A 12,154-nucleotide genomic window follows, 5' to 3' on the forward strand; every position below is an offset into this window, starting at 1 on the left:
CTGAATTGATAGCAGCAAGGGCCGGGTTCAATATATAGGGGTCCCTTCCCTACAACGTAATGCAAAACCAGCTCGAGCCCCCACCCAGTGACCTGGGAAAATCTTACACACACCCTGGGCGCCTCGAAGAGGCAATACTTCCCCTCTCGCAAGCACAGAGTCTCGGTGTAGCAGAAAAGGTTTAATTACATGAGATAAACAACAAGCATTACATTGGGAAAACACCTCAACTAGAGTTCATAGACCAAACCGTGAGCAAAGACCCACCCCAGGAAATTGGGCCGTGTCCTTTTCCCTTGGCTCTTGAGTCCAGCAACCCCCAAATCACCCCAAGACTCCAAAGTCCAATACCCCAAATGTCCCTAGAGTCCAGCAACCCAAAGATCACCCACAGTCCCAAAAGTCCCACAATCCAAAAGTCTCTGTCCCGGGTCAGTGCAGCCCCAGAGTTCGAGAGTCTATCTGCAGAGATCCCCCCTCCCCCAGCCTGGGTAGAAAGGGGCACCTTACGTGGTCCGGGGCCAACTGTCCTGCCTCTCCGTGGGGTTCTGCTTCCGCCTTCTCCACGAACTGCTCCGCTCTACCAGCCACCCCACTCTGCTCCTCCAGCCGTCCTCACAAACTGCTCCACTCCGCCAGCTGCTCTGCTCCACCAGCCGTCCCGTAATCCGCTCCAGCCGTCCCCACAAACTGCTCGGCTCCACTCACTCTGTGGGCCGCTCCACCCGTCCCACAGCTGCTCTGCTCTGCCAGCTGCTCTGCTCCACCAGCTGTCCCGTGATCCGCTCCAGCCATCCCCACAAACTGCTCAGCTCCACTCACTCCGTGGCTCCACAAACTGCTCCACTCCGCTCTGCCAGCTGCTCTGCTCTGCAGTATAGCTTCAGGCTCCCCCACTAGTTTGCACAGTACTCAGTGCTCTCAGCTCAGCAATTCCAGCTCTTTAGTGATTTCAGCTCACAGTAGGGGAGCTCCAGTGCTAGTGCACCATTAGCCCATAGTAAGTTCAGCTTAGTAACCTGTATCTAGACTCTTAAGGAAATCAAAAACCAACTCTGATATTCCACAGTAGAGAGAGGAACAGGTGAAACTGGTGCTTCTGGCTCACACAAGGCACCTACACCACCAGGTACAGATACCTGTCCCCAGCTTCTCTCTATTCACTGGGTTTTGGAACCCATGTCCCTTGTCTAGCAAGTGCTATTTAGTTGATAGTGAAACCCTTTATCATAAAACAGCTTCATAGTTCCTCATTTACTTAATCAGGGTGACAACACTTTATTCCTCCTGCCCCAATAACAAAGAAATTGGGGATCCCACAGCTGTGAAAGTAACCATTTTAGGATGCCGTGGGCTATACTAGGCAGAGTGGGTGTGCCTATGCAAACACGATCAGCCTCTGAAATTCTTTTCCACACTTGCCATAATTCACCACCAGATGTCAGGGTAGAGCTCATCCTGACTGCTTACAAATATAGTGTTTGGTCAGTAATAGTTTTAGTACTGTATAATTTCTAGATGTGTTGACTAATTAGATGCTCTTTAGAACTCTGCATTATTCTGAAACATAATTCAGCATTTTCATTTTTAAAAAGGAGGAAAAAACTATGTAAAAATGTCATTCTCTTACTCTACATATATGCTCCATGCACTTGTTCAAGTTGATTATTTTTCCCCTACTGTTGTTACAACAGAGTCAATACAGCTATGAAAGAACATGCCAGATTCTACTCTAACTCAGGCTTCATCAACAGCATGGCCAGCTGAGGGCAGACTGCAAAATCTTTATTACTAGTCACGTGAAAGTTAGAAAACAAAAACATATAGCCTGATTTTCAAATCCCCAGCTCAGCTTGTGGTGCTGGCATTTATCGCAGGGTGAAATTCTCCCAGGTGCAGATGAGCCAGGGAAGAGCCCCGATATAAAGAAAGTACCACAATTCCATTGTGCTCTGGTGGGTGGATGCACAACAGGCATGCAGGGGACTCCCAGAGCCCTTTTTAGTAGCAGTGTTCAGCTCCAGACAGGCACTAGAAGAGCATGATGGGTGTGGACAGATTTCAAGATCCGCACTGAACCCATAGCCACAGATGCATGAGGACACACAAGGTTAATTTCCCCTATTGCAGCCCAGAGCCTGATTTAGAAGCCATGGAGGCTTTATTAATATTTTAATAAAGGATTTCCACAAGATGTTTCCCTTTATATGTGGGATTTATAATAAACACTAAAGAGTCCTGTGGCATCTTATAGACTAATAGAGGTACTGGAGCATAAGCTTTCGTGGGTGAATACCCACTTTGTCAGGTGCATCTGACGAAGTGAGTATTCACCCACGAAAGCTCATGCTCCAATACATCTGTTAGTCTATAAGGTCCCACAGGACTCTTTGTTGCTTTTTACAGATCCAGACTAACAGGACTACCCCTCTGATAATAAACACTATGTTCTTTTAGCCAGAGAGGCAAGTTCTGCATAAAGAAGGGGTTAAAAACTGAACAATCTATATTTATTTTTTCATTTAAACAAAAACCCTCTTCCCCCAACAAAGGAAGGAGGCAACACCACCTGGCAAACAAGCTTATATTTAGCACAAAGGTTGGAAGTGTTTGCATTTTGTTCCTATCTATATTGACACTATTGCACAGAGCTTAATCTATGTCATTTGAAGTGAGGCTAGGTGTGTAAAGCTCTTGTGGAGAGCTCTGGGCTCATCCTACCTCAGGGAAATCTGAAAATCTTTGACACTTGGCAGAAGCTGATGCATTCCAAAGGCAAAAAAAAAAATCAGACCTTAGAAAAAAGAATGAGGAGTACTTGGGGCACCTTAGAGGCTAACAAATTTATTTTGGGATAAGCTTTCGTGGGCTAAAACCCACTTCATCGGATGCATGCAGTGGAAAATACAGTAGGAAGATACATATACACAGAGAACATGAAAAAACTAATAAATTAGTCTTGTTAAAGTTAGTATGGCACCACCCATTTTTTCATGTTCTCTGTGTGTATATATATATCTTCCTACCATATTTTCCACTGCATGCATCCGATGAAGTGGGTTTTAGCTCACAAAAGCTTATGCCCAAATAAATTTGTTAGTTTCTAAGGTGCCACAAGTACTCATTCTTTTTGCTGATACAGACTTACATGGCTACCGCTCTAAAATCAGATCTTAGAAGTGTTCTTATAAATGGATCAGTCTTCTTGCAGAAATATTTAAGCAGATTCCATGAGAGGAAGGCACATCACCTCAATCTTTCTGAAAATTTCTGGAGGAATTTTAACACGGGGCTTTCATGAGCCCTTGAGCCCCTCTCATCACAGCTGATTGGGTGGTCACCCAATTCCTTATTTAAAGGGACACTGACCATTTTACACATTCATTTGAAACTTATAATTGCCCTCAATTATACTGTACTTTTCTGTTGCCCTCAAGTATACACTTGAGAGACAAGTATATGATATGCTAAGGGAAATAGTGTGAAATAAAGTGTTGTCCCTTATTTTTCATGTGTTTTTCTCTTATTTCCATCCAACAAAGGTGGTCACCCTACCTGCCACCCCACTCCCTCTTGTGTGTATGTGTTTCATTATGCCCACTACAATCCCTCTAAAGTTCCCTACACAATGACCATTCAGACTTTGGGCAATGAGGGGGATAAGTGGTGAATTTTGTCCATAGAGAATATAGTCTTTGTCATCTTCACTGAAGGGAGACATATATTTTTGAAAGCTATTCACTGTTCAGTCAGCCAGTCTATCTTTGTATTGTATATTGATATATGCCGTCCCGGCCAATATGTAGTATCTGCTATGGTTCCTTTAACACTGTTTTAAAATGTTTCCAGCCCATAATACCTTTAAAAACAAGAAAGGAAGAAAAAGAAACTCTTTGTCCTGCCTCGAAGCAGACTGGACTAGCAGATATGTTCACAGATAGGTTTACAGGTAGAATTTACAATAAATCCTGTTTTTTCCTGTAGTTACTAAATACTAGAAATACCAATCTTTTAAAAAAAATATTTTTTAGTTAAAAAAAACATTATCTGTAAGCATGCACAAATTTAAAGTTGCATGTTTTAAGTTGAGGGGGAAGGGAGCAGGGGCTGAAAATGTCTTTTTTTATTATTAATTTATAAAAACAATAGCCAAAACAGTGCATAGCTACTGAATGAGTAAAAGAGCACAAACCAATCTTAATCTAGAATATCCTGGTTTTTGCTGATTTCAAAACCTACAGTAAATCTTTGTTGCCCTGGTTTATCTCACAGCACAATCTCAACTACTGAACACATCAGTAGGCTGATATAGCAAACTTCCAGGCTGAACTTCCTCATTGCTGAAAGAACGCAGAAAGGGCAATAGGTGTGTGTGTATGCTTGAAAAATAATAAAGAGAAAGGACCAACCAATGTTTTCTCTACTTGTTAGGGGTCAATTTCACAATGAGCCTATAAATGAATGTGTGACAGCACAACCACATATATCATGCCATGAGTGCTCTGAACACCCTTGCATTCCTGTAAGATGCCTTTCTTCTATTTTTTATTTTGAGAATTGACTACACATTTCAGCACAGGTAGTTTTGGGATCAACAGTCCCTTGTTATTACAGAAAAAAAACAGGAGTACTTGTGGCACCTTAAAGACTTTAGTCTTTAGCCACAAGTACTCCTGTTTTTTTTGCGGATACAGACTAACACGGCTGCTACTCTGAAACTTGTTATTACAGAAGTCTCTTTCCCTAATCTCCCTTCCAATCATAGATTATTAGGGTTGGAAGGGACCTTGAGATCATCTAGCCCAACCCCCAATGGCCCCCTTAAGAACTGAGCTCACAACTCTGGGTTTAGCAGGCCAATGCTCAAACCACTGAGCTACCCCCCCCCCCCCCATGTAGGTATAATCTAAGGAATTACAGCTGAATTAATTACAAGGAGTCTGGTTAAGGTGCCACTGGACTCCTTGTTGTTTTTGTGGATACAGACTAACATGGCTACCCCCTCATAGCTGAATTAATTGGCATTTCATGAGCTACAACACTCAACCCCTGTCCCCTGACATAAAACGTAGTCAAATAGCTGCTTTGGTTAGTCAGCTGCTAAGTGACTATGAGGCAAATACCACCATCAACATCCCCCAAAAAAGTTTTAAACTTTCCCTTATTTAGTTCAATATCATTACTTGTAGCAGCATTTGCCCTAAAGAATACTATGACTGAATATTGGAAAGAGCCATGTACAGCTACCTAAGTAAATAATAGCTCAAATACGTGTTAACAAGACAGATAACAGAATTTATTTTAAAGTATAAACAAAAATTATGGAACTAACCAAACACTTGCTAAACTTCAATGCTTGATCACTTTGCTTTCTATTACACAGTAGTGTCTGCTCTGCAATCTGTGCACATGTTGTGCCCATTTTCCTTTTTTCTTAAAAAAAACAAAAACCACAAATATTCTTGACTTTCTGGTTCCTGCTGGCTGCCCTTGCAAATTGACCTTATAATGTCTTTTAACATATATGTCCATTACAAGATAACTGATCTGTGCACTTTGACCTTGCATGGGTTTGTTTCTTGAGGTTCTGATACAGACCACCTTTGCAAATGTGATAGGAAATAACTGATCTGCTGAAAACTGACCTCCTCTCTTACATACAGTGCCCTATGTAAAATATCCCATGCAGTGTATCTAATAGGTTGCAAATTACTCTTGTAAGCCTTGGTCTGACACACATGTACTGATATACATATAACCTGGCAAAACGTTTAAGTGAGCCCCCAACAAGCCTTGTACAGCCCAGATTTCCAATCGCATCATACTGAAGCTTATTAGTTCCTCCCCCGTCTTCTCCCTCCCGTTCCCCAGGTACAACTGGCCCCTTGCTGGGGCACCCCCGATCCCTGTCACCTGTGTCGGTGTTACCTGGTCCAGCGGGATGCCCAGGAGCTGGCTGAGCGGGTGCAGCAAGGTGGAGCCCGTGGTTCGGTAGGGGACGCCGGGTGTCTCTGCCATCCTGCATCCCTCCCGCCTGGGCCTCCCTCCACTCCGAGCCACTGCAGCGCTGGGACCAGCCGGGAGCCTGGCGCACACACACGTGCGCCCGGCCAATGCAGCGGCGGCGGAGCTTAGGCTCTGCCCCTCCGGCGGCTGCGGGTTGGTTGCGATGCCCGCTCCCCGCTTCCTACTCGGCGGGGGGAACTCGGGAGGGCGGCGGCGGCCCAAGCAGCATCCTCCAGGCGGAGCCTCCAGCCAGCAGCCCGGGGCGGGAGCTTGGGGAGCTGGCTCCCGTCCAGACCCCACCGCCACAGCCGGCAGGGACGTGCCCATAGGCGGAGCCGCCAGTCACTCCGCGCTGGGCGCTGGCCGCAGGGCGGGAGCCGAGAGCCCGAGTGGGTGGGAGCGCGCAGAGGGCAGCGGGTGCCGCTGGGTGCTCGCAGAAAGCCCGGGCTTCCCTGGGCGCTGAACCCACGCCGGGCTCCTGCCCAGTCCCCTCCCGCTGAAACATAATCCAAACCGCCCCGCTTACTGCTGCGGCGGCTGCGCCCGCCTCTGGGGAAGCACTAGGGCGAGCAGACAGCAAGTGTGAAAAATCAGGACCGGGTGGGGGGTAATAGGAGCCTATATAAGAAAAAGACCCACAAATCAGGACTGGCTCTATAAAATGGGGACGTCTGGGCACCCTAGGAAGCACAGACCCTCCCCCCCCCCCAGCACACACCTTTTGAGACTGGGGACTGCCTGGCAGGCGTCTCTGGGCAGCTCGCCCGCACCTGGGCAAAATGATCCTGGAGCAGCGGCTGAGGGATGCCCTTCACTTGGAAACTGGCATCTAATGCCCCCTGCACTGTATCCAGCATGAAACACTGAGTCATCAAAAAAAAATCTAGGACTAATGCAAAGGATCACATGTTGTGACACAACTTTATCCAAAATAAAACACAGGGGAGAGGGTGTCCCTGCCATATAAAATTGTCCCATGCTGTTCATAAAGTTCTCTTTCCTTCTCTTGAAGAGTAAATGCTCACCGTGCAGCTGCCTAGGGTCATGATTTGTGTCTGGCAAAAATCCCTAGAGAATATGGGACCTGGAGAAACTGTCACACAATTTAGATATATATGGCTGAAGAGTAATTTTTCAGGATTGGAAATTGTACAAAAAATGCCAAGGGATTCTATTTTTTTAAAATGGCATGGAGAGAATAACCAGAAAGAGCTATCTCCCACTTCTGCAAAAGTTAGTCATTGTTGGTGTTTATTCATCCCTACTGTCAGAGGACACTTCTACTTTTTGGGAAACAGCTGACACATTATGTATTTTTCTTGTTACCCCTGACCTTATTAATTACACCAAGCTTGTACTGATAAACACCATGTGATCCACACATTCAACCTAGAATATAAATAAAATTAAAATTTTCAGCACATTTAGCCTATAGAAATGTAGATCTATAAAGGCCCTCAAAAGGTCATTTAGTCTAGTACACTCTCTCTCTCTCTCTCTCTCTCTCTCTCTCTCTGAGGTAGGACCACATACACCTACACTATCTCTGACATGTGTTTTTCTAACCTGTTCTTAAAAAGCTCCAGTGATGGGGATTCCACAAGCATCCCTCCCTCAGTAGACTTTTCCAGTGCTTAACTATCCTTATAGTTAGAAAGTTTTTACTAAGGAATATAGTTTCCTCTTCAGCTTAAGATAAGCGTTAGTGCAGAGGTTCTCAAACTGTGGTCCGTGGACCACCAATTCAGGTAATCTGTGGATAGTTCCCTTTAAGGTGCACGCATGGGCAGCCACACACCAGAGAATGAAGGGCCACCCACCTAATCAGTGGAGCCGCGCAGGCATGGCTCCACTAATTAGGTGCCTGGACCCTGGAGAAGACGCACATGTAAGGTGAGGTGGTGACCTTGGGGGCACTAGAAGGTAGGTGGGAGGGGGCAGTGGGGTGAAAAGAGGGGTTGGGGCGAATTTGGGACGTGCAGGGCTGCAGTGACTAGACAAAAAGGCAACTTTCCCCAGCTCCAGGGCTGTGGCTGCCGGGGAGAGATGGCCCTCCTTCCCAGCCTCAGCTCGCGGGGGCTGCTGCGGTGAGGGAGAAAGGGAAAAATCCCCCTCTTTCCCCGCCCCAGTTCAGGGACTGCTGCGGCAGGGGAGAGAGGGTGCATCCATCACATTAGAAAGGTAAGACTACCGATGTTAAAATATGAATTGTGTGCTTTTATTTGTAGAACAAAAAAAAGTTAATTATTAAGCTTCTTTTTTAATATAGTGCTTTTATCCAAAGTGCTTTACAATAATTAGCTAACGGTACAAACAACATTTGGAAAGATCATTAAGTGGTCTGCCAAGACCCTCAGCAATTTTCAAATGGTCTGCGGAAAAAAAAGTTTGAGAACCACTGCTTTAGTATACTTGGTCAGACATATCTATATAGATATATAGATATAATATCTTTTAAGTGCCTGTTCTCAGCATAGCTGTTCCCCTCAAGTCTTGCCTACTCTCCAGTTCTGTTAGCTCGCTAAATTTCAAATGAATCTGTATCAGCCACACTTTAGAATTCTCAAACAGCATATTTGAGGCAAGTCCTGTTAACATGTTAAATGTGCAGTTACTCCATCTGATTCCCTAAGACAAGAAGTAACAGCAATGCACACTAACTGTAATAATACATTATTACTATTTGATTATGTATATAGTTGTCAGAAGTATGGTAGGCACATTACAGACATATGAGGAGAGTAATTGAAGGCTGCATAGTTTTGCCAGACTTTGACTGGCCAATGAACTCTTCCAGGCTGTCTCATTCAAATATAAAGCTTGTCTTTATTCAGACATTTAATCACTTAATCACAATTTGTAACATTCAAGTTAGGTGACCATAACTGACAGGCAAGATGATCCAGTCATTAGGGTGCTAGCATTGCACATAGAGGGCTTAAGTTAAATTCCCTTCTCAAAAAGTCTGTGTGACCTTGGGCAAGTCATTTACTGTCTCTGCCTCAGTTCTCCATCTGTAAAATGGGGATACAGTAGAACCTCAGTGTTACGAACACCAGAGTTACGAACTGACCAGTCAACCACACACCTCATTTGGAACCGGAAGTATGCAATCAGGCAGCCAGAGAGACACACATAAAAAAAAAGAAAATAGGGTACGTTGTGTTAAACGTAAACTATTGAAAAAAATAAAGGGAAAGCAGATACTACAGTGTTGAGGGCCACATAAGTAGTTAAGAGAGACAGTCAGATACTGGGCCCAGTAGGATTTACTCACAACTAACTGATTCAATGCTGAATACGACTTATCCTTGTTAAAACTGGAAATTTTTAAAGGAATTTACCTCTCTGTAATTTTCACATATTAATCATGATCCTTTTTTAATCTGAAAGTGCTGAAAATTCTCTTCCTTAAGAATACAAAGATGTATCTGTTGTACTAGTCTTTTGTTATAAAAAGTTCTTTCAAGTCAAGCTTGACTTTTCCTCTTTAGTATATCTTCTACAATATAAGAACCATTTTCATGGACTTTTAAAATCAAATATTAATCATTCGTACTGAACATTCAGTTTTGCATTTTCTCAATTTACTGTGTATTTTGGTAATGTATCAAAGTATATAATTCCATGTTGTATGTAATACAGACTATGATACATTTCAAGAGTAGTAAAGCTCACAAGTTGATGTTTACTACATGCACCATCTTAATTTCAATTAATTCTGTAAGCATGGAAGGAATCCTTCCATAGTTTGTATGTGTATTGTTTGTGACTATCATAATTTCATTACAGATCAGGAGATCACTTTCTCAGTGGGAGGGAAAGAAAAAAGTCTACAAAATTAACTCAGTCTCCTAGAAGACAAAAGGCCTAATGCTTTTAGAGTAAGTCACATGCTAGGAAGTCTATGCTCTGCTCAGTGATTTTGGATTTCTTTAATTTGGTATTATTAAATCCTGATTCCAATTCAGTATTATTTGAGAACATTAAATATTATTCTTTAACTAGGATAAACTGCAGGGTGCAATTCACTTTTTACATTGGTATAGCAAGACCTAACAATCACTTCTCTGAGTTGCTCAACTTTCAGGTTCCTGTGACGTCACAATCACAAGTTCTGAAATCATCCATAGGGCTTCAGGGCCAGAACTTCTAATATTATAAAAGAAGCAAAATTTAGAAACCAAATAAAAACACAACCTGCTTCATGCATCATAATGAAGCGAAAAAGGGCACAATTCTTTGCCTGGACTTGTCAATGGTAGCACTCACACGTTATAAAACAAGATTTTGAACATTGCATACCACCACTTTTAGGCCATTACTGCAGTTTCAGCTACTACAACTGGGTAATTATTTCAAGAGGAGAAAATGATAGCCCATACACAGCCAGGAACCCTCGAGGTATGTCAGGTTCTGAAAATGTGTCAGCAGAACAAAAAAGAACAGCAAGTTCCTCTTTCAACACAGTACTGCATTGTCTAGTTACAGCGTAAATACTTCTTGTGGCAGTAGCCGATGTTCTTGGTAGCAGTATACTCTGTTGGGTATAAGCCAAACGTACAAGCCAAACACATCAGTTATTACTTTTCCTCCTCATCATCATACTCTCTCACTTTTTCCCTAAAAAGAAAATATATATCCCCTGGGCAGCTGTTCCCCGAACCACATGCTATTTTGAGGTTTCCAGGAAATTAGATCCACTGGTTAATGTGGCTATTTTGCATTTATCAACAGATCTGAACATTTTCCTTTAAAGCAGCCTATGTACAGTATTAATTAGGTAGTCAGATCCTCACTAGCCTGCCTGCAAGTGAGAATCACTCTCTGGTGGCAGTGGTCTGCAGGTGTCCTGCTCAGGGCACATGGTAATTTTTACGGCATGTGCCCACATTGCCCTATATGGTCATGCCCCTAGATATCTTATCCTATGCTCATGATTATTAACATATGCAAATTGTACTCAAACTTGCAAGAAAGGAATGATGGTCTGAGACTCAGGGTCCAATGCCCCACTCTGTCAAAGATTTCTTGTGTGACCTTGGCAAGTCACTGAATTTCTGTGTGCCTCAGTTTTCCATCTGAAAAATGGGGATAGTAGTACTTCCTTTCTTCTTTTTTTGTCTGTCTTGTCTAATTAGATTATGATCTCTTCAGGGCAGGGACAGGCTCTTCCTATGTGTTTTTACACATAGACACTACTGTAATATAAATAATACTGTAGAGGTTGTTTTTGACTTCTATGTCAAGTGGAGCAGATAAAAAAAATCTGACAAGATAGCCTGAGGTGATGATGGTGCTGAAGAGAGCAGCACAAGAGAAAGTGATTTGAAGATTAAAGCCAAACTACAGCGATGAGGAGCTGAAGTTCCTAAAAGCATACCTTTTGGAGAAGGAGCCAGGGTTTTAGGCAACATATCCTATTAACTGAATGTCCCTCAGAAGGAAAGGAGCAATAGAGCCAACAAAGTCATCACCGGGGGTGGTCAGGTCGCATATCAGTAACAGTGAAAGTGTAGACATGAGAGGATGTCCACAGGCAGCTCAAAGGCAAGTAAAGGCTGCTCAGACTTGGCTATTCAGAACTGGTGAGGGAAACGTTTGAGGGACAGCAAAATGCAGAGAAACTTTGATTGTTATTTTTTATTTCTAATTTACTCTCTTGTGCACTAAACTGATGCTGGTAGCTTTACTCTGAAAAAATGAATTCTGTGAAAGGTGGAATGTATTCTTACTGCATCCCCATTGACGTAATACAGCTTTCAACCTCTGAATTGTATTTTCATAGGTGAAGTTATTTTTCCTCCAACCACTATGCTATCCTTCACAAAACCGGCACCGTAGAGTTTGTTGTCTTCTACCACCTAGAGGTGAAACTGTAAAACATGCAGGAAATAAATTTGAGCTTCGCAGGGCAAGTTTTCATCTTCAGGTAGAGAAATAACTCTCGTTCTTTGTAATGTTGTTTATTAAGGTTGTTCTCAAAATGAATGAAAAGAGAGAACTGCACTTATAGCGTTTCTATGTGTGTTTGTGTGTTTCTAGTGGTTATTCAGTAGTAAGGTTGCATTTTTATTTGTTTTTCTGCAATATTATTTTCCATTGATTCCTTTTGCACCAAAACCAATAGCAGTGGCTAACGGATACT

General features: G+C 43.1%; 1 protein-coding gene across 2 annotated transcripts in view; it reads right to left on the minus strand.

Moving 5' to 3' along the window:
• Window positions 1-6,176, minus strand: part of MBOAT1 (membrane bound O-acyltransferase domain containing 1) — an 83,436-nt gene extending 77,260 nt beyond the window's left edge. The window contains exon 1 of one of the 2 annotated variants that reach the window (XM_039527724.1): window positions 5,929-6,176. In XM_039527724.1, the coding sequence (XP_039383658.1) occupies window positions 5,929-6,018 (90 nt within the window). In that variant the 5' untranslated portion in view covers window positions 6,019-6,176. The remainder of the gene's footprint in view (window positions 1-5,928) is intronic. The other variant, XM_039527723.1, reaches the window with a different exon arrangement.
• Between the last annotated feature and the right edge of the window lie 5,978 nt (window positions 6,177-12,154).

Source organism: Mauremys reevesii, linkage group 2 (genome assembly GCF_016161935.1).
Source record: "Mauremys reevesii isolate NIE-2019 linkage group 2, ASM1616193v1, whole genome shotgun sequence".
Classification (NCBI taxonomy): domain Eukaryota; kingdom Metazoa; phylum Chordata; order Testudines; family Geoemydidae; genus Mauremys; species Mauremys reevesii.